Here is a 26733-nt window from a genome sequence, read left to right as displayed (position 1 = left end):
ATTTCCGGTGTGACTCCTCCTCTTTGCTTACGTCTTAAGAAGTGAAGGCTCTATAGAGTCTAAGTAGGTAGTATCGTTCGCCATTTTTGTTCTTTCGTTGCCGAGCTACCAGATGAGGAATCTACTTGCTTCACCGTTAAACATTGTCATGTCGTAGCTCCTATGATAATAAATCAAACGCACTGTAATTCAGCAAATAAATGAGCGGCATATAACATCCTCGTGTGATTGCTGCGAACGCCAACAAAAGAGCCAAAATGGCGGGCGATTATATGAAGTATTTGTCGAGCCTTAGGAAATGCATTACATCATCAGTAGCGAATGGCAAGACGCACACGTTTAAATGTAGCCGACCTGCAACGTGATTGGCTGCCGGAAATAAGAGCGACGAGACTATAGTTCCTGTATGACGTGACACCACTAGACTAGGACAGCAGTTTTTTTTAATTATCTTTTTTGGTAGATTTTTCATAAACTGAAACATTGTGAATAAAAATGATGCACAGTAGATTCAAAATCGTACGAAGCTGTGCTTCACCTTATTTGAGTACTTCCAAGAAATGCGCTTCAATTGCCGCTCAGTTATCTTTGTCAAAACTCCTGTTGCATATTTGAGATAATTGTTGCCAAACCTTCATTAAACTTCTGAAGTAGGCTATATAAATAATACTGAATTCGTATCTTTTTTTTCAGTTGGAATATAGACCCCGTTGAAGTGAATGCCGTGAACTCTATTGAAGTAAATTCCATCTGTAAGTAGAAACTCACACGTAGATGACGCGTTATCATAAGCCAAATATTCTCATTGCATCTTAAGCACAAATTCCATTTTCGAAAGTCCGAACAAGCCTCTATTAACATGATACCAAGTTTTCAAAGTGAATTTCTTTGCTTGTTACAGATGTACCGTCAGCAATCTTGCAGTTTCCGTTCTACGGATTGGGTCTTCAGTGAGTACACTAAACGTGAACTTTCATTCGGCAATACTAGACTAGTAATTAATATTGTTTTCGTGAGTATCTTGATTGTCATGCTATCCAGATATGTTTTTCATGATAGCTTCTCTGAATATTTTCTGCAACACATATATTTATTGCTTACATTTCAGCCCGAAACACCATGAAATACTCTGCCATTGAGATATAAAATGTCACACTTTGGTAGTATTTTCCCCTATATATAGGGTATTTCAAAAGTCAGTTCAAACATTAAACCGCTATAAATCTGTACTAATAATAAATCTGTAACCGAAATTTTTCTGGTAATTTTCGCCTTTCCAAAAATAATTGATCCTAACATGTATATTTAACCATCCTGAAACCGAAAATCGCTTTTTTGAAATTTTTGTTTGTATGTCTATCTGTCTGTATGTTTGTTACCTTTTCACGCGATAATGGCTGAACCGATTTATATGAAAATTGGAATATAAATTAAGTTCATTGTAACTTAGATTTTAGGATATATAGTATTCAAAATACATTATTTAAAAGGGGGGTTATAAGGGGGGTTGAATTAAATAAATCGAAATATTTCCCTTATTATTAATTTTCATGTAAAATATTACATAACAAAAGTTTCTTTAAAAATGATTTGCGATAAGTTTTACTCTATACAAAATTTTGATAGGACTGATGTGTAATGAGATAAATGGGTTTTAAAATTAAGATAAGAACTCCATCTAAGGCGCAGTAATGAAATAAAAACAAGTGACTTCGTCTATAAGGGGCCTTGGACAACAACAATCGAAAGCTATTAAACATAGCTTACAGAGAATGTTTCTGTGTTTGTATGAAGTAATATCGGAAGCTAATTAATTACTAAATGATATGTCAATCTTCATTAAACTATGGTTCCATGTAATAACAATTAAGGAACACCAAATGAGTGGTCTCTGGACCAAAATGATCGCATTTTAATTATTTAAATACAATTTAATTAAGTAACATATTAAACGATTTATCCTTCTATCAAACACGAATGTTCCCTGGATCAAACGTCCTATTTTAATTATGTAATTACTTTATATTTATTTGTAACAGGTGCAGCGGAGCGCACGGGTACGGCTAGTATTATAATATTATTTTGAGTAGGCAAAAAAACAAAAACATCACAGTGTTGGGCTAACAACGGGGTTTACAAAACACTCGGAAGATGTCCGTCGTTCTCTAGTTCAACGTACAGCATTCTGTCTGCGACACCATGCGCAGCGTTTTGCAGATAATGTCTTGGAATATTGGCAATTTCTTGCGAGATGGCATCTTTCAGTTGCAGTAGGATTGTTGGATGTTTCAGGAAAACTCGTTCTTTAAGGTAATCTCACAACCAAGCGTCAGCGGGGGCCGCATTGTTGGAAAGTGCCTACTGATGACACGATCGCCAAACATCTGCGTAATTAATCGTTTTGCAGGGATAAAGATGTGGGGTGGAGCGCCATCTTGCATGAAGATTATGTTTTCCATATCGTGATTCCTCAGTCTAGGGATGACGAAGTTCTGTAACATGCTGTAGTAGCGCTCCCCGTTTACCGCAACAGTCTGTCTTATTCCATTATTGTCCGCACCTGTGGAATAACGGTTAGCGCGTCTGGCCGGGAAACCAGGTGGCCCGGGTTAGATTCCCGGTCGGGGCAAGTTACCTGGTTGAGGTTTTTTCCGGGGTTTTCCCTCAAGCCAATATGAGCAAATGCTGGGTAACTTTCGGTGTTGGACCCCGGACTCATGTCACCGGCATTATCACCTTTATCTCATCAAGACTCTAAATAACCTAAGCTGTTGATAAAGCGTCGTAAAATAACCTACTAAAAATTAATGGTGAAGTCAACACGCGTAACTGAGGTTTGTTTTCCGATCAAAGTCATCAGTAGGCACTTTCCAACAATGTGGCCTCCATGATCTCCAGATTTGAATCCGGCCGACTTTTGGTTGTGCGGTTATCTTAAAGAACGAGTTTTCCTGACACATCCAACAAACCTACTCTAACTGAAAGATGCAAGCTAGCAAGAAATTTCCAATATTCCAAGACATCTGCAAAATGCTGTGCATAGTGTAGCAGACAGAATGCTGTACGTCGAACAAGAGAACGGCGGACATCTTCCCAGTGTTTTGTAAACCCCGTTGTTTGCCCAACACTGTGATGTGTTTGTTTTTTCCCTATCTCAAATATTACAATATTTATAGCGGTTTAATGTTTGAACTGATTTTTTAAATACCCTATATATCAAGTTAAGTTAGGCACTCACTTACGGGGAAAAATTCGTTCAGTGCGTTCAGATTTTTATTATAGTACCGCATTTTCAAATTAATCATCAAATAATGTTGTAATTTACCGCTAGAGCGCATTATTTCATTGCAGTATTCTGAACTGAATCTGGAAATAAAATGAATACCTCTGTAACTTAAATTAGCTGTGAAGGCATGGTTAATTCAGTATTTTCCCAATCTCATTCCGTATGTCCTTTCTCCATATTACATTGCTATAATTATAATTTCATGATTTGTAAACCTCGTCATACTGTTGGACTTAATAAAATAAGCTTCGCGTCATCCATTTCACTATACCTTCAATATTACCGCAATTGGAGACCTTGCAATCGATATATTTGCCATGACATTCTTTATTTCGATCTTGGACGTATGGAAATCCGTTTAGAAGTCTCTGGCAAGAATTCTGAATGGAATCCGGTAATGCGGACAGAGTCGATACGGCCAAGTGTGCGATGTTCCATTTAAAATAGTGCAAAGAATAAAAATTCGAAGGCGGCGATCGGTAACTGAGCGCCTATCTTAAAAATGTATTATGTTTGATTGAATGGCCATTGAAATTTATCTTTCTTTACTCTAATTTCTCGATTCTATTTTCGTTTACCTTCTAGAAATTTAAGTATTTAACACTTCAACTCTGTAGCTGATATTTTAATATTCTGCAAAAAATCCACATTTGTATAGGTTGTTTTATAATTTGCCAACTCTGGCTTCCAGATAACATGTTTTATTACATATCCTACATTTTCCTTATTTGGATATTTTTTTGACTGAAATTAAGTAATAAAATTGGGTTTCTAATGAAGGCTTGCTTAACTAAAAGAATAAAATTCTTGTACCCACTTAAAGATATGTAATACAGAGATGAGCCATTGAGCTCAATTTTAACAGTTGTTGGTGTCTCCTTGGTTCCTGTTGCAGATCCCTGGAGTACGGCGCGGTAGGATCGCTGCTGGGACACGAACTGTCTCACGGATTCGACAGCTCGGGTAACAATAAGAATGAACTGAATTGATTTAATTCGCCAAATGATATTACAGCATAATGTGGCACCGTTATAATTTAGTACATTATGCAACGAGCCTATAATGGTAGTAATTAAGACGCGAGTATGTTTATGAAACGAGCGCAAGCGAGTAATTAAGATGCGAGTATGTTTATGAAACGAGAGCAAGCGAGTTTCATAATTTTCATACGAGCGTCTTAATTATCATTATAGTCAAGTTTCATGCGACATTTTATGCTCGACCATATTTCTAACTTGAAATTATTCATAAGTATTCATGTTATTCTTATCTGACTGGGGATATCTCGTAAATTGTGGGATGTGCGCAGACGCGAAAGTATTGATTTTTTTTCCGAGGAACAAATGTCATTGACCTTGATATAATCTAGAGGGTAAAATGAACATTAATCTTGATATAACCTTGAAATTGATTTAGACATTGAAAACTAGATGACAAATTGAATTTATTTGAATATTATTTACAATTAACGCTAATTATTATAGTAACAGAACATAACCTTCTGCGACAGTATTGGATTTCCAGCCTCCGTGACGTTTCGCTAGTTGTCTTTCGATTGCATATCCGAGAATAATCGATACTTGCGCTTTCATATTGCTACAATGGTGTTTTCTGATTGGTGGAACACCTGAACTTTAATGAATACGTGTACTTTAATGAGGTCCGTTAAAGGGCTGCTATCAGGTGTATAATTACTACATTTCGGCATTGTCGAGCATAAAAAAATATAAAATATCACCAGATAATTCTTTCACATTATAAAGAGGGTTTAATTTAAGTTTCGATAAGTAAATTCTTAATACTGTTAGGAGAATATTAAATAAGTTTATAGACATATGTATATTCAAAACTGTTCTGCGAAAGAGAATATTTATCCAAATATATATTAAAATTGCCACGAGTAAAATGATTATGAGTGTTACGGGACTTTTTAAAAATACAAATATTTTTCCTGACATATAAAAGGCAAGGCATACCATAAATAAAAGGCAAGATAAGAATATCTGTTTTAATAAAAAGTGGTTTAAAATGCTCTTTATGGCGAGCTCTACATATTATTCTAAGAGCTCTCTTCTGTAATAGAAAAAGCTTCTTGGAAGAAGTATGATTACCCCATAACAATGTACCGTAGCTAAAAAAACTGTGAATACATCCATAATGCACAGTGATTAAAGTATCATAATTTACACTACCTATCTTTTAATATTCTAAGAATAAATCAGCTTTTACTAATCTTTTTGAGCAATGTGATTAAGAAAAGCATTCCAACCAAGATTAGACTCAATCTGAATGTCAAGAAATCGAGTAGTATTTGTAGGTAAATTTTCATTACGATTTAAAGTAATTTTTATGTCTACAGTTTATTAAGCGAAGGAGAATTTGCACTGCACCTATCATGAATAAATAAATGAAGATCATTAATAGAAGTAATACCACTGACGTTACAACTAAATTTTTAGTGCAAAATCATCTGCAAAAAGGTAAGGTATTGAGGGCCCTATTCATAGACATTCTTAGCCCGGGCTTTCGGTGGATGATCAGCGAACTAACGTTTTTCGTATTCATAAACCAGTGTTCGCGATATGATATGATATGATATGATATGAATCCTGTTTAGCACGCTCGTAGCGCGGGATAGCGAAATGTCTATGAATAGCACTCTATATGTTCATTTTAACATTGGCAGATAAATCGTTGATACGAGTACAATCTATTCTATACTAATAATAAATCTGTAGCCGAAATTTTTCTGGTAATTTTCGATTTTCCAAAAATAATTGGTCGTAACATATATAATTAAGCGCCCTGAAACCGAAAATCGCTTTTTTGAAAATTTTGTTTGTATGTCTGTCTGTCTGTCTGGATGTTTGTTACCTTTTCACGTGATAATGGCTGAATCGATTTATATGAAAATTGGCATATAAATTAAGTTCGTTGTAACTTAGAATTTAGGCTATATGACATTCAAAATATTTTATTTAAAAGGGAGGTTATAAGGGGGCTTGAATTAAATAAATCGAAATATCTCCCTTATTATTAATTTTCGTGAAAAATATTACATAACAAAAGTTTCTTTAAAAATAATTTCCGATAAGTTTTATTCCATGCAAAATTTTGATAGTACTGATATTTAATGAGATAAACGAGTTTCAAAATTACAATAACAATGCCATCTAGGCGGTGTAATGAAATAAAAAACAAATGACTTCATCTATAAGGGGCCTTGGACAACAACAATCGAAAGCTATGAAACATAGCCTACAGAGAATGTTTCTGTGTTTGTATGAAGTAATATCGGAAGCTAAATTAACCGATTTGCATAATTAATTATTAATTCATCATTGGAAAGTGTAGATTCTCTAGATGGACATAATGCTATAATGTTATTACAGTAACTTCTGAGTGAATCGAGGACAGGTAAGATTAAAATAGCTTCTTATGCACAGAAAACTTGATAGGCATTCGTTTCCAGTATATCTCTGGATGAAAATGATCGCATTTGAATTTTTTAATACAATTTAAGTAACATAATAAACGATTTATCCTTCTATCGAACACGAATGTTCCCTGGATCAAATGTCCTATTTTAATTATGCGGAGAGCAGGGGTACGGCTAGTATACAATAAAAGGAACAGGACCCAAAATGGCTGACTGCATGATTATCAGGGAATGATTCTTAAACCTGTTGATTGCTAATCTTCGAGGTATTTTGCTGACTTCATTCTTCGTTTTCACTTAGTGTTGATAGTAAGGGGTGTGAACTTTTTATAATGGATTTGTTGTGAAGTGGTAATGACCATGAGGTGGGATAATATTTGATTTAACTTGCAGGAATTCATTATGACAAGCATGGAAATGTTCGGCGGTGGTGGTCTAATAGCACCATGGAGAAATACGTTAACAGAACCGCATGTTTCATCGAGCAGTATGACGGCTACCAGTTAGAAAAGACGGAGTCTCGGGCAAGTATTAGAAAATATTATTGCAAATACCTAATATTAGTTGGATGTGTAGTAAGTTCCGTGACTTAAGAGAAGAACGTGAGGTTTAGAAGAATAAGAAAACATTCGACAAAAGCGACATTACATCGTTAACCGTAATAGTATCTTTCTGGCGCAACATAGATCCACAGTTAGTGTGTTACTCCTAGAAGGGGATGCTTAAATTATATTACCAGGAATTAAAAGTAGCCCAAGGGCAGATCTTTTATTGCAAACCCAGCATTTGAAATGTGCATATGGAGGAGGATGGAGCGTGTGAAATGAACAGGCGGTGAGAAACGAAGCTGTGTTGGAAAGAGTGGATGAAGAAAGAATGATGCTGAAACTGATCAGAAAGAGAAAAAGGAAATGGCCGGGTCACTGATTGAGAAGAAACTGCCTGCTGAAGGATGCATTGGAAGGAATAGTGAACGGGAGAAGAGTTCGTGACAGAAGAAGATATCAGATGATAGACGACATTAAGGTGTATAAATCATATGCGGAGTGAAAGAGGAAGGCAGAAAATAGGAAAGTATAGTATAATATACCTGTATTTGTGCCATACCTGTAACCTGCAGAATTTTTCAGCATTTTTCCTCATATCAGTGCCTTTTTTTAAGTATATAATTATATTGAACTTCAAAAATAAAAGAACAAATGTCTCAGCACTCAGAAGGATATAATTTTATTGTAATAGTCTTTGTATTATTATTGCTCAATAGTACTAGAATTACAATCTAGAAATTTGTATTATTATTGCTCAATAGTACTAGAATTACAATCTAGAAATTTGTATTATTATTGCTCAATAGTACTAGAATTACAATATAGAAATTTGTATTATTATTGCTCAATAGTACTAGAATTACAATATAGAAATTTGTATTATTATTGCTCAATAGTACTAGAATTACAATCTAGAAATTTGTATTATTATTGCTCAATAGTACTAGAATTACAATATAGAAATTTGTATTATTATTGCTCAATAGTACTAGAATTACAATATAGAAATTTGTATTATTATTGCTCAATAGTACTAGAATTACAATCTAGAAATTTGTATTATTATTGCTCAATAGTACTAGAATTACAATATAGAAACTTTAATATTGTAAATCGATTGTTTCAAGCCTTAATGACTGTTTCCCTGTGTTGTAAAACGAGTTATTTCTACTTAATGGGATCAAAATGCGAGTTATGCAATAATTTTGATAAATTGTACTGTATAAACTTTGATTTCACCTTCACTTTGTTTCAAATACTCTCACCGCGCTAAAAATTGCCAGTATAATGTTTGTCGTTTCTGAAATATCTTTATACGTGATAAATCTTTATCTTTTTCGGAATATGCATTATATGTCTTTCTCGTGTTAAATATTACTATACCTGGTTAACACGTTTCGGTCTGTTGTTGACCTTCTTCAGAACTGGTTGTTGCTGGTTTTGGCGCCTTTTGCTTTGTTTACTGTGGGGGTGTGTTTGTATAGTGTAATGTGAAGTCAAAGAGTGTGTGTGTGTTCTGAAATTGAGTTGTGTGTTGAGAATTTCATTTGGATGTGTTTTTGTGTGTCTGTATATTTCGTATTGTTCTAGTGTGTTTAGTTTCTGGCTTTTTGGTTGGATGTGTAGAATTTCCATGTCTGTGTAATCAAGATGAATAAATCTTTATAGCTTCTCGAAAAAATACTAAGATGGAAAAAACCATTTTGAAATAATCTCCCATATTTAGTGCGGATTGTGTTGATTTCTGTACTGGTATTATATTAATTATTTATTTATTATGCTAATTCATTTTGTGTAATGAGAGAGAAGAAAATTTGATAATACTCGCCATGTATCAGTACATTGAAGAAAGTGCAGACAAACAATATCAGGCACCATATTGATGATACTCAGTAGTGGGGGAGGGGGGGACAAAGAACATTAAGTCGATCTGTAAAGTCAATGAGGAAAAATAAGCGAAAAAAGTCTTCGGCTAAGGTAAGCGGTAGTGTGACAATTCACGCAACGCAAATATCAGTAACTGATATTGATTTTGATAGCAGTAGTAGTAAGAAGTTCGTTGGTAAGTCCTATATTTCGAAAACGTGGCAACGTTGCAGTAACAACTTTTCTCTCAAATAAGGATGTTTGTCTTCGACCAGTCGAGCATAATCTTACCTGGCTTTGCTTATTCTTACAGAGCTTAATTCTAAGAAATTTCAGAACCAAATCATAATAAAGTACATCTTGTTGGCAAGAGGTAATAATATGTGATTGTCTTCTTAATGTTGGATTCTTTCTCAACAGGTGGACGGGAACATGACGGTTACAGAGAATGTAGCTGATAATGTTGGCCTTCGTGGGGCCTTGAAGGCTTATGAGAGATTCCAGGCACAAAATGAGCCAGAGCCCAAACTTCCTGGCTTCGAAGAGTTCTCGGACGAACAACTCTTCTTTTTGTCGTTTGCATTTGTAAGTAAAAAACGAGTAAGCTTTGATTTGGTTATGAAAATATAAGGAAATGAGAAAAGTGATTTAAAATGGAGTTTGTCAATATACGTGCTATATTGTGAGGCACTTGAAACTATTACATTACATATCCCTATCTATATTATTACTGATATCGACGAGCTGTTTTCGATAGGTTTAAGGTCACATAAGAACTTGTTTAATATAGAAGACCTAACCCTTGTTGACTATTTTCGGAAAAATATAACCTATTATTAAGTTTCACTGTATAAACACTTCTAGCACATCACATTATCGCTCGTGTCCTAGAACATTGGCTTCACACAGATTTTGCGTCAACGAGAATGTTTTGTCCACATGTTTTCGGTCATTTTGTGTTACCCATCACTAATCAAATAAGGAACGAAAATACTCTGTTTATCCATTGTCATTCGTTTTACCTCCTTCATCTGTATTCCCCTTATTATTCTTGTCTTTCCGTTAATCTTGCATTCTCCTTGTTATCTTTTATTCCCCTTGTTCTCTTCGTATTCTCCTTGTGTTATCCTTGTTCACCTTTTCTTCTCCTTGCTCTACTCGTCTTCACATTGTTCTTCTCATATTCACTTGTACTCCTTGTATTCCCCTTATTCCCCTTGTCTTCATGACCTTGTTTTTCTTGCCTTCCACTTGTTCTCATTGCATTCCCCTTTTTATTCTTGTCTCCCTGCTGTCCTTATATTCTCCTTGTCAGCTTTGTATTCTTCATGTTCTCTCTCGATTCCCTTTGTTCTTCTTGTCTTCACGTTACCCCTGTATTTTCCTTATTATCCTTTTATTCCCCTTGTTCTCTTTGTATTCTCCTTGTGTTGCCTTTGTTCACCTTTTCTTTCCCTTGTTCTCTTTATCTTAACATTGTTCTTCTCATATTCACTTGTTCTCCTTGTATTCCCCTTATTCCCCTTGTCTTCATGACCTTGTTCTTCTTGCCTTCCACTTGTTCTCATTGTATTCCCCTTTTTATTCTTTTCTCCCTGCTGTCCTTATATTCTCCTTGTCAGCTTTGTATTCTTCATGTTCTCTCTCGATTCCCTTTGTTCTTCTTGTCTTCACGTTACCCCTGTATTTTCCTTATTATCCTTTTATTCCCCTTGTTCTCTTTGTATTCTCCTTGTGTTGCCTTTGTTCACCTTTTTTCCCTTATTCTCTTTGTCTTAACATTGTTCTTCTCATTATCTCCTTGCATTCCCCTTGTTCTCCTTGTCTTTATCATCTTGTTTTTCTTGCCTTCCACTTGTTCTCATTGTTTTTCCCTTTTTATTCGTGTTTTCCCCTTACCTTTATATTCCTCTTGTTTACCTTATATTCCCATTGTTCTCTCTCTATTCCCTTTGTTCTCCTTGTCTTGTCGTTATCCTTGTATTTCCCTTGTTATAGTGTTATTCCCCTTGCTCTCTTTGTATTCTCTCTGAGTTGCTCTTATTCATCTTTCCTTCCCCTTGTTCTCCTTGTATTACTCTTGTTCACCTTTTCTTTCCCTTGCTCTCCTTGTCTTCACATTGTTACTGTCTTCCTCCGACGAGTTTAGCGCTGGGACCTGAGGTATTCTTGCCATCGGTGCGGGGGAGGTTGCAGATAGATTCTTTTGTTGCCACAGCCAAGCCGAGCCGAGCGGAGTGGGAAGTATTAATCGTCCAAAAATATGCAGTCTTCAGTTTGTAGTAGTGTGTGACTATGTGCACGTGTTAGGTACTATACGTGGTACAGTCATTAAGTTCTAATACTGAGCGCATAGTGGCGTTGTGGTGCACTATAGCGCATAGGTGGCGCCATGGTATGATACCTTGTCAGTTAGTCTCTCGACCTAACAAGAGACAATTGAGTGCATGTACTGTAAGCAGAACTACGGTCTTTGTTGTGACGGTGATTTGAATGCGCACGTCGGAACCCGAGATGTCACAGTTTGAGCAACGGACAAACATCAAGTTCTGCCAGAAATTAGGCAAAACTGCTGAAGAAACGTTTCAAATGATGCAGCAAGTTTACGGTGAGGACGCAGTGAGTCGCAGTGTTGTGTTTAGGTGGCCCCGACGTTTTTTGCAAGGAAGAGACAGTTTGGAAGATGATGTGCGTACTGGTCGGCCACAAACAATTCGAACTGAACGCAAGATCCAAGAAGTTGCAACGTTGGTGCCTGCTAACCGCTCCCAATCGGTAGACGATATCGCAGCAACAGTAGGGGTCAGCCATGGCACTTGCTACAAAATTCTGTCTGATGACCTGAACATGTCTCGTGTTACCCAGCACAGTGTGCCACGAATCCTGTCGCATGACGATTTGTGGTGACCTCATCAGTAGTGCTGACGATGATCCGACGTTTCTCAACCGGATAATAACTGGAGACAAAACTTCGTGTTTCCTTTACGATCCGCAACTGAAACGACAATCCGCCACCTGGAAAACGCCTTTATCACCACGACAGAAAAAACAGCGACAAGACAGGTCAAAAGGCAAGGTGATGCTTGAACTGTTTTTTGATTCAAATGGAATTTTTCACATGGAATTCATCCCAGAAGGTGCAACTGTGAACAAAACCCGCTACAAAGAGATCCTTGGCCGTTTACGAGATTCAATTCGCCGTAAGCGACCTGAGCTATGGCGTACAAAGAATTGGCTGTTGCTACATGACAACGTCCCTGCACATCGCTCTGTCCTTGTCCAAGAGGAACTTGCAAGACAACAGGTGACAGTTCTTCCACACCCTCCGTACTCACCTGATCTCGCACCATGCGATTTTTTTCTCTTTCCTCGCATGAAAGCAACCCTACGTGGGCGTAGATTTCATTCTTCCGAAGAGGTCATGACTGCCACAAGAGAAGCCATACGGGACCTTCCTGCCAACATCTTTCAACGGTGCTTCCAGCAGCTATACCAACGTTGGCAAACGTGCATAACAGCCAACGGAGACTATTTTGAGGGAGGATGTGGTTCTGTTTAAATGTACGCCGTGTTATGCGGCATCTTGTGATACATCCAGATTTTTGTGGGAGCCTACCCTCCAGGCGTCAAGTCTTAGAACTTAATGACTGTACCACGTATATACGAGTGAAATGTTTTCAGTATGATTGTTACTTCCTTCCAGACTGCCGCTGTCACTGTTCCCTCCCACTCCAGTACCGCGCTAGACTAGTCGGAACCGCATTCCTCTCGGCACTAAACTCTTCAGAGGATGACAGTACTATCATATTCTCCTTGCATTCCCCTTGTTCTCCTTGTATTTATCATATTGTTTTTCTTGTCTTCCCCTTGTTCTCATTGTATTCCCTATTTTATTCCTGTTTCCTCGTTATCCTTACATTCTCTTTGTTTCATTTCTTGCACCATCTACTAGAAGGTCTATGTAAAGATATGCAGCATTTTAAAGCTACGCCACCTGTCGACAGATGGCTGCACCCACACGCAGTTCTGTGTAAGGTTCTTAAGATCATAATTACTATATAGCATAATGAAGGCGTGCATCTGTCGGTTTTATTTTATATTTACTGTACAGTAAATGATATTTTCGTTTAGTAACAAACGTGAGAAACGAACCTCTTTAAACAATTGGAATTGTATTTTACGTTGCAGGGCAACTGCGAGAACTGGGGCGCGGACTCCTACTCGTTCTACGAGAGCGACGAGCACGCCCCCACCTACGTCAGAGTCCTCGGAACCCTCTCCAACTTCCCGGAGTTCGCCGAAGCCTGGAAGTGTCGGACAGGTTCGGCCATGAACATGCAGCGACAGAAGTGCGTGCTGTGGTAGTTGAGTAGCATTTTGGGGTCCTCCGTCTCCAAAACAAATACTGTGGTAATCCTTTAAATATTACAACTAATTAATTACATTTCTTTATTCCACAAACCGTGAAATTATTTCACCGATACTGCTGTTCAAAATACACGGCTTAATGAAAAAATACCTGACTGACCACAAGACGCGATTAAATCTGTTACTGCAAGTACTACCGTTCGTGTAATTATTTCCTACTTAAGTCAAATCATTGGCACAACACGTTGTGGAGTGATGTCCTTTGGCGCCGTAGAATCTCAGTACGTGTTCCCGCCTACTGTTGTACATTCTGTTTCATGTTAATCATTTCCCGTTACTCGTCAAGTAGGCCTAACCTCACTACTATGCATTCATTTGCTTAGGAAACATTTACTTTATAATTACTCTAATTAAAAATCACATAACTTATTATATACATTTAAGACTATTTGTTTTTCTCCGCTTTTGAGAGGGTTTCTACTTCTATGTTTAATAACCAAACACACCGAGGATGCAGAAGCCCACGTGCTTAAGTGAACAGCTACGAGGTCAAGTGATGCCAGCTTGTTACAAGAACAGACTACCTCGGTATTACTGTTGGTATTCATCCGCGTTCATAGTACATAACAAAATATAAAAGTAGCTTTTCTTTTACATATCGTTTTACATATGAGTGAAGTTATATGTTTCATTGCATTTAACAACTAGAATTCAATTTTTTTATTTTCAAATAATACAAGATGATAGTTTCCAAATACGGACTATATTTTCCTGCGTCATGTGAGTGTTTCGACTAGCAGCCAGTCACGGGTATGACAGCCACGTGCTTGTGTTTACAGTAGGATTTTTCTTACAGCGAAAACAGTATACATTATGTACGTAAATGCGCATGGAATGGAGGATGTGTTAAAAAGAGCGAGTGGGCATAAATTTCAGCCTAAAACTTATAAAAACCTGCTACGCAAAATAATAATAATAATAATAATAATAATAATAATAATAATAATAATAATAATAATACTAATAATGCGTGTTATTATTCGGTTGAGAAGCTCTTATCATCCAGTCTGCTGTCGAAAAATCTGAAAGTTAGAATTTATAAAACAGTTATATTACCGGTTGTTCTGTATGGTTGTGAAACTTGGACTCTCACTCTGAGAGAGGAACATAGGTTCAGGGTGTTTGAGAATAAGGTGCTTAGGAAAATATTTGGGGCTAAGCGGGATGAAGTTACAGGAGAATGGAGAAAGTTACACAACACAGAACTGCACGCATTGTATTCTTCACCTGACATAATTAGGAACATTAAATCCAGACGTTTGAGATGGGCAGGGCATGTAGCACGTATGGGCGAATCCAGAACTGCATATAGAGTGTTAGTTGGGAGACCGGAGGGAAAAAGACCTTTAGGAAGGCCGAGACGTAGATGGGAAGATAATATTAAAATGGATTTGAGGGAGGTGGGGTATGATGATAGAGACTGGATTAATCTTGCACAGGATAGGGACCACTGGCGGGCTTATGTGAGGGCGGCAATGAACCTTCGGGTTCCTTAAAAGCCATTTGTAAGTATGTAATAATAATAATAATAATAATAATAATAATAATAATGATCATGATGATAATAGGGATATCCTGAACTAGCACCAACAGATAGCGCACGTGTACTATGAGGGATGCGCTTCGCGTGTGCATTTGTTTTTCGGTATATAAACATTGAGGATATACGCAGTGTATTAACATATTAAATACTCATAAAAACAACTAAAAATGGCAAATTTTTGTTATGGTCCTATATGTAAAAAACCAGGGAAAGCTTTTTGTCTTCAATCAGGTCCCGAAATATTCTGAACATATGCTTTAAACCTTAAAAAATATAAGTAATAAAATTGGGCCTCGAAAGTGCTACCTATTAAATAAAAGTAACTACTTCAAGTAAGGACTTGTTGACTATGGTTTCATTTTGGAAGAGGAAAAAGAAAAATTAATAAAAACATATGCAACCTCGACAGCGAGCTGTGTTAGCTTAGATTATATGCAGTAGTTGTAGGAGTCTACGAAGTTTACGCCTCCAGTAAACTCTCGATAAACTGGAATGTTTATTATCCAGGACGATCCCTAGTGAAATCCATTTCGTGAATAATGTTTTTAATGTACTGTACCCTAATTATTAAAGCCATATGTTAAGTTCAAATTTTCAAAATCATCCCACACAGTATTCAAAACTGCATGTCCTTAACCTACAAAACGCACGACTAATCGTGATACTATTGCGATCATATTATATCATCCTATTAAAAATTGCATTTGATCTTTCTGCAACTACAGAAAAAATACAAGGAATTCAAGCTCGATAGTCTCTTCTCTATATAAAAAAAAAAAACACATTGGTGGCTGCATATCCTGTTTTTAGCGTACGGTTCTTAAATACTAATAATTAAAGAGGGCAATATTCACTTTCGACATATTTCCTATTTTTTTATTCGTGCATATTGTTCTCAAAGTTCTCGTTTAGGTTCATGAACATTCAATTTACTCGTATTTATATTCTGCATACTGCAGATTTCCCCACCCATCTCGGGGAATCGCTCAATATTATACAGGTTTACGTTATTATTTATTGTAAACTAAATTACATTATGAGGTAAGAAAATATTGAATTATATTAAATTATACTAGGTTTTAAAAAATAACTGTAAATATAATTTTGACACGCACAGAAAACCAACAAGCGGGAAAACGTAATCAACTGTAGCATATGACATAACATAGCCTACAACATGTTGCGCCGCATGGAACGCTCCTGCCATCTGACGGTAAAACTTAGCATAAGATATCCCTATAATGGCCTAATAATAATAATAATAATAATAATAATAATAATAATAATTACTTACTTATTGGCTTTTAAGGAACCCGGAGGTTCATTGCCGCCCTCACATAAGCTCGTCACTGGTCCCTATCCTGAGCAAGATTAATCCAGTCTCTACGATCATATCTGGTACACTTTCCTTTCCCCAAGTAGCGAGTACAAGCTTATAAATTTCGTTAGATAATGCTCTTCCACCCTCTTGTATTAATTCTGCTGGAATTTGATCGATACCTGGAGACTTATAATTTTTCAGATTTTCTATCGCAATTTCGACTTCGGAAAGTGTGGGTTCGGGTATAAATGGCTCAGCAGTTTGTCTCGATCATTTCTATTTGGCCTATGTATAGTTTTTCCATCTGTTCAGAATTGAATGAGAGTCTGCAAGCAAGTCACCAATCTCATCCTTGATCACGTTTACCCTTGCCTGATATCCATTCTTAAATTTCTTTATGCCCTTATACTTACTGGCTTTTAAGGAACCCGGAGGTTCATTGCCGCCCTCACATAAGCCCGCCATTGGTTCCTATCCTGAGTTTACGCCCTTATATAAATCTCAGATGTTTTTATTTTTATTATTTATTTCTACCTAATTCAGTTTTTCCTTCAAGTAATCTCCCTTTTTATCTCTAACTGTACGATTTTCTTCCCGTCTTTTATTGAAATAATTATCTCTATTCGTCTCAACTGGATCCTGTAAGAATTTCAATTTTGCCTGTTTCCTTGTTTCTACTACCATGAAACAATAATAATAATAATAATAATAATAATAATAATAATAATAATAATAAAAACGTGTGATGAGCAAATAAATGATGGAGCATAAGTCTGAATGGCAAGAGACGGGTAGGCAAACCAAGAAGTAAGATGAATGATGCACTCGAGTATGATACAAAGAAGATTCTTGGTACGAGGAACTGAAGAAGTACAGCGCGAGATAGACAAGAATGGAGAGGGTTAATAAAGGATATCAGGGCCAGATCTGGCTGTCGTGTCATACAAGAAGTAATTTGAAATAGTTTTCGAAATTCTGTAACGGTAAGAACTCCGATAAGAGTGCTAAACATTACGTACCGGTACGTCTTAATCGAGCAAACCAACGAAACTATTTCTTCGGTTACTGATATAATCCGTGAAGAGAGAAAAGTTACTTTTTGCGCAGCCTTCCAGAAAATTGCGGCGGTAACATCAGTGTTGCCAATTCAGCGGTTTTTCCGCTAGATCTGGCGTTTTTCTATGTTAGTTTAGCGGGTAAATATATGTTAAATTTCTATTGCTGATATACTGGGTGTTCATTTCAAAGTGTGTCATGACGTTACTGTTGTGAGTCAGCGATTTGAAGTGAGTTTCAGCTTTTATGTCAGAGAAGTTGCCTATTAATCAAGGCGTTCAATCTGAACTTAAGAACGTGTACGGTATAACTTGAACGTCGTAACAACAGATGACGGTCTGTACTGTCTGTGTGCTACCATAACCTCTTTCGAACTGTGTTTTGCGCGGCAAAGTCGTACGCAGGGTATTTGTTATCATCGGTTGCGTACGGCAACATTCCACAATACAAATCGAATGCTCCGTGTCCATGTTGACTGTCGAAATTAATGCCAACAAATACGTAAGAAATCGTCTTAACCCTCTCCCTATATCCTGACAGTAAGAAAAAAATCCACCTCAGTACATGTTTCCAAACAGTTCACATTCCTGCCACTACCGGCGTTACCGTACGTATCAGTAAGTACTCTTCAGAATGAACGCCGTACTTGCTATGCAACTTCTCTAACACATAGGTAATACACCTCTGCGGAAGTGTAGGAAGATTGAATTCTCTAGGCTCATCGACTAGGCATATGACGGCATACAGCGAGCCATGACACACTTTGAACTGAACACCCAGTAGAGATGTAGCTGGTATTTTTAGCACTTACAGCGGCAGAATAATTTAATTTTACATTGATAATATAGTCATTTAGCGTTGCAATATTTCACAGCTAGTTTTTAAGATTCGAGTTGGTAACACTGGGTAACATCTCGGTACCAATATGGAGACTATCTGTTTCATCTTGTGTGGGTATATAGAATAAAACAGTTCCAGCAAAATGTTTTGAAACTGATATCAGACGTGGTGTGAACTATGAAGTTTTTTCTTGGTTATTTAACGACGCTGCATCAACTACTGGGTTATTTAGCGTCGATGGAATTGGTGATAACGGGATCGTATCTGACGAGATGAGGCAAGGATTCTGCGTTTCTGTAATATCATTTTACAGCCAGCTTGGAAGGTACCAGACATAGATGAAGTAACTGGGAATGAATAATATTTGATAGTTTGTTATATCACTAGTATATAACAGTAAGCTATTAATTAAAGTTAACAAATAACTGTGTTGCATAATCGCTTTCTTTTTCAGAGTGTAGAAATTTTTAGGCAGAAGATCAAAGATTCTTTACCTTAATCTGAATATTATATTGGTAATTGAAATGAAAATAGTAATAATAATGGCTCGCATTTTTCGCAGAATACAAAATACAAACTATTATTCATTTGTTTAAGAGGACATAATTAGATAATTGAACAAATGTATTAGAAACTTTTTCTTCCACTTGATCTATATTTTGTTCGATGTCTGAGAGGCGACGTAAGCATTAACGGCAGAGGATGGGAGAAGGATAACACTGAACAACAAGAATTTTTCTCCGGCTTAAAACAACGTGTGCCTTATGGTTTGGTATATACTGAATTCTAAAATGTATCTCTTTTCTTCGTATCACGTAAGGTTTTTAAGATATACAATGCTTTCACTTTTCGATAAGCTCTCCCCCAGGAAACATCTGACGTGGGTTAGGGGTTGTAAATCAAAACAAAAGCTAATGCATTTTATGAGTTTATGACTTATTTCCGGTTTCTTATGGTTGTTGGCATGTTCTTTTAATAAATAATAAATAAAAATATATTGGTCCCTTCTATACAACAAATTTCGTAACAGTTTAAAGTGAGGTATACGCAATGAACAAACAAGGGTGTGGTTTTCGGTATTTAAAAGAAATATTTACCAATTTGAGTGAATGCAAATTAAAAGAGGACATTTTCATCGGTCCACAAATTCATAAAGTTATTGCTGACTCTTTGTTTGAGGAAAAACTTTCCGTTACAGAAAAAATGGCATGATGCGCTTTCAAATATGTTTTGCTCAAATTTCCTTGGAAATTCTAGGGCAGACAACTACATAGAACTTGTTGTGGAAATCATGTTAAGTGCATATGAGAAAATGGGGTGTAATATATCTCTCAAAATACACTTTTTTACATTCCCATTTGGGTTTATTTCCTCCTAACTTTGGAGCTGTAAGCGACGAGCATGGGGAAAGATTTCATCAAGAAATATCTGAAATGGAAAGGCGATATAAAAAAAGATCATCATCCAGCATGCTTGCAGACTATTATTGGTTCCTTGTAAAAAATATTCCAAGGGTCTAGTTACAAATGGAAGTCATCCAAAAATTCTTTTAAATTGTAAGTTCAAATTCCGAGATTTTTCTCACTATACGCCTGAAATATTTATATTGTTGTTGTGTTTTAAACTATGTAACATAATTATTGTATCCATTACACATTTTTCAAGTATTACGAGGCGTTTTGAATCCCTAGAGTGTTGTAATTTTATCAGTAGCCGTGAAAAATTAAAGAAAAAGAAGTTTTTTCATAAAAAAATTCAATTCATTTTCCCCGGAAAATGGTACGTGATGGGGAAATTTGGATTTTAAATTCAGATTTAGGGCATACATATTAGTAATATTCACCTATTTTTATTTCGGAGCGAGACAAAAGTAAACATTTGTTGTTCAGTGTAATTATTTAACCAATGGCAGGAGTCACATTCGAGATTTATGTTGAAGTTGGGTGGAGGTAGAACGCTTCAGACCGGCCAACTTCAATATAAGTCTCTGCCATTGGTTGAATAGCAATATTTACATCGCCTGTCAGACATTATGGAACGAAGTACGAGTATAGGCACATATGGCCCAGTGCTCGTCTCCTAAACTATGTATAAACCCAGGAGATACAGTGATTGGTCGACTTGGTGGTACTACTTAGATTTCCTGTATATCCTCGGGATATAGCATGTGTTTCTAGAGGCGTATATCCGTAATCTAATTGAAACTCTGACATTCCACCAGAATATGAGATGATGACTTAACAACCACAACACATTTCCTATAAAATGGATTCCTTGTCAGGTTCCTTGTGGCCGGGAGGAAAAAGGTCTTAAATCAATTTTTTGTGAAAATGAGATTTTTATATATTCTGAAAGCAGAAACAATTCTCTACAATCTGGTAAAACAGCTAAAGTCAAATAAGACTCCTGACTGGATTTATAGAGCGTTACCAAATGTCCTAAGTACTTTCTGAATCGAGCACACGCAGAATAGAGGACTTAAGTATATTTGATACTTTATTCCTTACAAACCATCACATGTTTACTTTCCATGCTTCCCTATTAAAAAGGTCTAACTTGTATTTTAGCCATTTTATCACATACTGATGCTCTTTCCTTTTAAAACTTTAGGCACCAGGGTAAACAGTCCTATAATTGTTTAAGATCCATTTTGCATTCCTAATAATTTACATTTCTCATATATGTAAATATTAAAAAGGTCTTATGTTTAAATAGTCTCTTCTACTCAGTTTGGGTTCTAATCTTAAAAGGGCTTACGTGCGGCTATTTTTGGAAATAATCAAGAAAATTGTTAAATGAACAACATTACCTATTTTAGAAGAAATATAAACAAATAATATCTAGGAAAAACCTCTTAATTAAAAAAAACTCTATAATTGACACCAATTTCAATCTTTCTACTGCTCTCCTGAAAAGTATACAATTTTTACTTAAGACCTTTTTTCCTCCCGGCCACAGATATGTAGCTGCTTATTTGAAACTTACCTGGTTTTGTGGATATAAAATAAAATGCACGAGACATAATCATGATGGTATTATTTTTTATTCATAACGCCATACTCTACATTGTTTTGACGAGTATTTAAATATTTCCGATTTGAAAGGTTTAGTATATACAAATGGGAGAGCAAATTATTCATATGTAAACAATGAAAACTTGGAGCTTTGGTAACTAAAACTAAACGTTTTTGGCCTTATTTATTTGCCTGCCGGGGTTACTCATAGGAAATTGCATATTTCTACATTGCTAACAGAGCCTTCATAGAAAGCTTATGAGGGTTGGTCCGACGTCACTTCGGAGCGCAGCATGATCATGAGCTGTTGACACTGATGGAATTCTGTTCTGTTGCAAGACAACTGGAAGCAACTTTGTATTAAATAGAGGAGCTATTCCTTCATTCATACTCTACAAATATCTTGAGCTCTGATGAATAGTTATAAACATGGTGGAGCGGTTAGCTTCGCTGACACCCTTGAACGTTGATAAATCTACTTGCATTTTAGTACACTGATGTTCAAAGATATCTGACCTACGATTTTATGATCGTGTAAACCAGGCATGTCAATTGATGCCCACAGGAGCAAGCGCGCGCTTTAGAGCCTTGGAGAGCATGAGCGCTTTACAGCGGAAAGGAAAGAGACAGACGAAAGAGGTGGTATATGCCGCTTGGTCCAGCTATATTCAGGGATGGACAGCACTGATTCAATAGATAAAGGGAAGAGAATTTATTAAAACTGTATCCATGTTAATTTTTAGATTTGCCTGAGAAGTATAAGTGCATTATAAGAACGTAAGTTTTAATTTTAATGCTCATTTTTCACAAGTTTGATTTTTTTATTCAAAAGAAATAGAAAAGTGAAATTTTCAGGTATAGGCCTATTCATTTAGTAGCGTTACAGAATGTTTTCGTAAATTTAATATACCGTATATACGTATTACTGAAGATAGTGTATTGAAAATTTTGAAAATATTCGCATGGAAATTGTTTGTAAGGAAATGAATTAACAAAGCAACTACTGTTACATCATAAGCAAAAGATACGTGCCCATATGTTGTGAAAATGTCAGCTCTATAGCTTCAGCAGATTTCGAGAAAATAATTTAATATTCTGATGATAGAAAGTTGCTCACAAATATCACCTTAAAAGCATAATGCGATAAGAGTTTTGTTATGTAATATTAGTTATACTTAAAACAGATACAGCACCTAGGTAACTTTGCTTTGTACTGTAATATTGTTTTGATTAGTTTATTGATATCTTTTGTAAGGCTAAAGATACCATCAATATAAATTCCAACTTATCATGTCATACTCAATCTCTTTCTTTGGAATATCACTTTCTTTATGAATGATGTGTTTCATCCACTTAATACAGCATAATATTATACTACTATGGAATTTAAGTGAATATTCCTTCTTAACTCTATTATGTTATTAAGATTTAAAACAAAAGTGCAATATTATGAAATCAGTGTTAGTACTTTTGTTTTACAGACAATGTAGATAATATTAAACAGAAAGAAGCCATATAAAAATAACGACATAAAATTTCACGTTCCGTTTGAAGTTTGTGCACCACTGTTTTCTTGATCCAATAGGCTGCTTATTCATATACACAACCCTTTCTCTTTCCATACTTAGCGCTTGTTGCCCGCGCACGACGTCAAGGTCAGAAAAATGCGCTTGCTTTGACATCACTGGTGTAAACGAACATTTTAACCACGGGATAAGTCAGAATCAAAGATATATCAAATTGACAAACTTTGAAATAGTTCCGCTAGTGTTCAGTAGGTGACACCATTATTAGAGCGATTAAAAAGTGTCGGGAAATATGATGATATAGTTTAAGCATAAATTATTCTCATAATTGAAGATATCAGCGGTTTCCAGCTAAATTAAATGTTGTTTTACAATCAGTAGAGTGGTTTGAAAATTGAATTATATAATGCGGGTATATTTATGTACGATTGGCAACACTGACTGTTATCTACGCCATCTATTCATAGAAGTAAGAACTAAAGAAGCCACACTTACACCAACAAATTATCGATCACTATCGTTTATTAGAGTGAGACATCTTTGAACGTCAGTGTACCAATAACCATATTAAGGTTTAGTCTTTTTTCGACTTCGTGTCTTTGAAAATTTCAGTACAGATGAAACTTTCTCTCTATCTTCTACAATTTTCCGTTCCATGAATAGTTTTTATTCAAAGGACGAGTTGTTAGGAGAGTTGATTCTTTTTGCATCAGTGGTGTTTCATGATTCGGTAAAATTTCTTGTTTTTCTTAGACCTACTGATTAAAGTTTGTTACTGGAACATATTTATTTTATTTGAATATAGTCCGTTAATTTATGGTTCGGAGGTAGAACTGTTGAAAAACGTATAGGCCAACATGTCTCTGAAGTAATTCACCACTGATGAAAGGAGTGGATTTGATTATGATAATACTTCACGTATCTTTGTTCTTTTAAAACATCAATAAAGGGGAAAACAAAAGAAATCACATAAAAAGACTGGCTGTTTTTAAGGGGAGAGGGTAGTAATGACTGTGCGATTGAGAATTTCAGTACAAAAGTTTAGTTCAATATTTCTAGGTTTTTAGTGTTGAGAGTGGAATAAAAATTTCCATGGTTATACAATAAGTAATTCTGAATTCAGTGGTATAAAAGACAACTAATTGGTTTCTTACCCAAGTGCAAAAGAAAGGCCCTAACTGGTAGCCTATTTTTCCACTTTGCTACATTTACCTCAATTTTCAATTACTTACTTCAATTTTATTTTTATTTTTTTAATTTATCAAGTAATGTATATTGTAAATTCTAAAACAAAATATAGGTAAATATTTCACCCTTAGTGAAACAGAAATATTAAACTTTGATTAACAATTTTTGCCAATTCTTTCAATGAATATATATTTTTCCCTCATGTTACATGTTTGTAGGTCTACTTTTTAGAATACAGAGTACAGAAAAATTTCATGTAAATAGATTCAATATTTTCAGAAAAAAATGTACTTAAGTTTCAAAAAGTATTAACTTACGGAAAACTGCATTAAAAAAAGGATGTATGAATTACATAATCCGGAAAATTTAAAGAGGCCATTTGAAGGCCTTATCTGCAGAGATACTCTCACAATATATTGTTTTAAAGAGCAAGATTTGCATGTTTTTAAAACACAAAATACAAAATTAGATTTTTGACCCCTAATCACTACACACTCGTCGTGTCTCTGTCTCGTAAAGGACATAACGTATAAATGGACAATAGGGAGGGTCACAAACACACCCTTATGCAGGCGACTCAATAGGTTCATTGTCTTACTTTCAGAGTTTAATTTTGACACGAGAGAGAAATGACCGATTTACTTATCTGGAGCCTTCTCATTTGTGGACATGAACCTTTTATCTGTCCTAAATCTAAGTCACTCTTTCCTAGTTTTCCTGACCTTCAGAAAGAACTGAAGTGGTTCATTGAGGTTAGAAAGACAACCTGTATCGGTACCTGATATGAATTCATGAAATCCATAAGAAGGGTAACCTTAGTAATTTGTCTTGTATAATTATTTTATTTTGTTAGTGAGTTTGTACTTAATTATGAAATAAACTTATTGGAACAATACAATAGGCTATGCAGCGTTTTCAATAATGTATCATATTCACAATGTTCTAAAACGTAGAACTACGTCTATAAAGCCTCTCTACATTCAAAAGTTCGTTCATCAATAACTTCCCAATCATTACATTTCGGACATAACAGTAGATATATCAGGTTAAATCGAAGTAGATTAACCCAAACTACATTATCCTGAAGTATTTCACATTTCTCCAGAGACACCCTGTATAATAATAATAATCCGTGGCGCTACAGCCCGTGAAGGGCCTAGACCGACTAGCCGGCTGCTGGCTTCACGCCCACATGCCGAAGCAGAGGTGGACGATCATCCAACCAGAATGGAGGTATCGTGTGGTTAGCACGATGATCCAGCTGTTATAGCTGGTATTCGCAACCGGATTTCGCTACCTATCGTAGCTCCCCAAGTGCATCACGATGCTGGGTTAGCACCGGTCCCATACACTGGGCGAAATTTCATGAGAAAATTTCTTCCCCCGTGAGGACTCGAACCAGCGCGCATTCCGTAACGCGAGTCCTAGGCGGGATGCCTTACGCCATGTCCAAGGTTAAGGCGCCAAGTCGGTGCGTGCGGTGTAATGCGTTTACTGCGGTTGACGTTCACAATCAGTCTGTGTGTAAGAAATGGAGTTGTCCAACGTGAACACGTGACGCGTGCGATTCATACGATGCTGTAAAGCAGTACCGCACGCATTGTTTGGAATTTAAAACGGTTTGATTTTCACCGCAGATGTCGTCCGGCAAGCAATAGCAATGGAAGTGTTAATTTCCGAAGTGTAAACAAGAAATGTATTCTGGAACAAAAGAAACCCTCAGTACAAGGATCGTTTAGATATCGACAAAGAATGGAACTCTATAGCTGATAGTACGGGAAATTCAATTAAGTTTAAAATAAGTAAATATTAATTATACAGGTTTTAATCAATGTTTATTGTTTTCAAAACCCGTGATAATGAGGTTACTTAAATATTAAATTACTTTCAATTAAAATTATTGATAAAAGGTGTGTCGCACATTTTCTGCTGCTCTCGACGTACTATTGTTTGCCTTCGAGTGCTGGAAATTATGATATCCTTGCGTCATATTGTCTTCCGAGACACTGGAAGAAGTATCCTATTCCTTAATTGAATTTACACGAGTAAGATCAAATTCAACAGTGTTCATGAATAAGATATTAAGCATACAAAGAGATAATTTATTACAGTTTTATGAACACTTTTTTTAAAATTAAATTGAAATTAATAAATCAGTTAAAAACCATACATGTTTCGGAGGAATGCTCCTCCATCTTCAGAGGCAATACCACGACAGAGTCTCCTTTAAGCCACGATACGCGGTCGAACATCTGTACCAGCGTCGTGGTATTGCCACTGAAGATGGAGGAGCATTCCTCCGAAACATGTATGGTTTTTAACTGATTTATTAATTTAAATTTAATAAAAAAAAGTACGATGAAAGAGTAATGGAACGGAGAAAAATTCTCTCCGGCGCCGGGATTTGAACCCGGGTTTTCAGCTCTACGTGCTTACGCTTTATCCACTAAGCCACACCGGATTCCACCCCGGCGTCGGAAGAATCGTCTAAGTTTTAAGTTCCAACTCTTGAGTTCCCTCTAGTGGCCGCCCTCTATACTACGTCATAGGTATCTATGAACTTTTTTTTTTTTTTTTAATTCGTCAACTTTTGGATACAGTATCGAAATCTTGGGTGATCTCCCGACTGTTCCTAATTACTTTTACTTATTGCTCAGAGGTAGTTCATTTATGATGCT

General features: G+C 36.1%; 1 protein-coding gene across 5 annotated transcripts in view; it reads left to right on the top strand.

The window, feature by feature from the left end:
* The window catches only part of LOC138706800 (neprilysin-11-like), a 57676-nt gene extending 43871 nt beyond the window's left edge, over positions 1-13805 (top strand). For all 5 annotated transcript variants that reach the window (XM_069836539.1, XM_069836531.1, XM_069836521.1 and 2 more), the window contains 6 exons: positions 694-752; positions 902-950; positions 4182-4249; positions 7119-7249; positions 9560-9724; positions 13328-13805. In XM_069836539.1, coding sequence (XP_069692640.1) covers positions 694-752; positions 902-950; positions 4182-4249; positions 7119-7249; positions 9560-9724; positions 13328-13504 — 649 coding nt within the window. In that variant the 3' untranslated portion in view covers positions 13505-13805. The remainder of the gene's footprint in view (positions 1-693; positions 753-901; positions 951-4181; positions 4250-7118; positions 7250-9559; positions 9725-13327) is intronic.
* Positions 13806-26733: the final 12928 nt, after the last annotated feature.

This window comes from Periplaneta americana, chromosome 1 (genome assembly GCF_040183065.1).
Source record: "Periplaneta americana isolate PAMFEO1 chromosome 1, P.americana_PAMFEO1_priV1, whole genome shotgun sequence".
NCBI classification, from domain to species: Eukaryota; Metazoa; Arthropoda; class Insecta; order Blattodea; family Blattidae; genus Periplaneta; species Periplaneta americana.
This window is presented reverse-complemented; position numbering and strand designations above follow the sequence as displayed.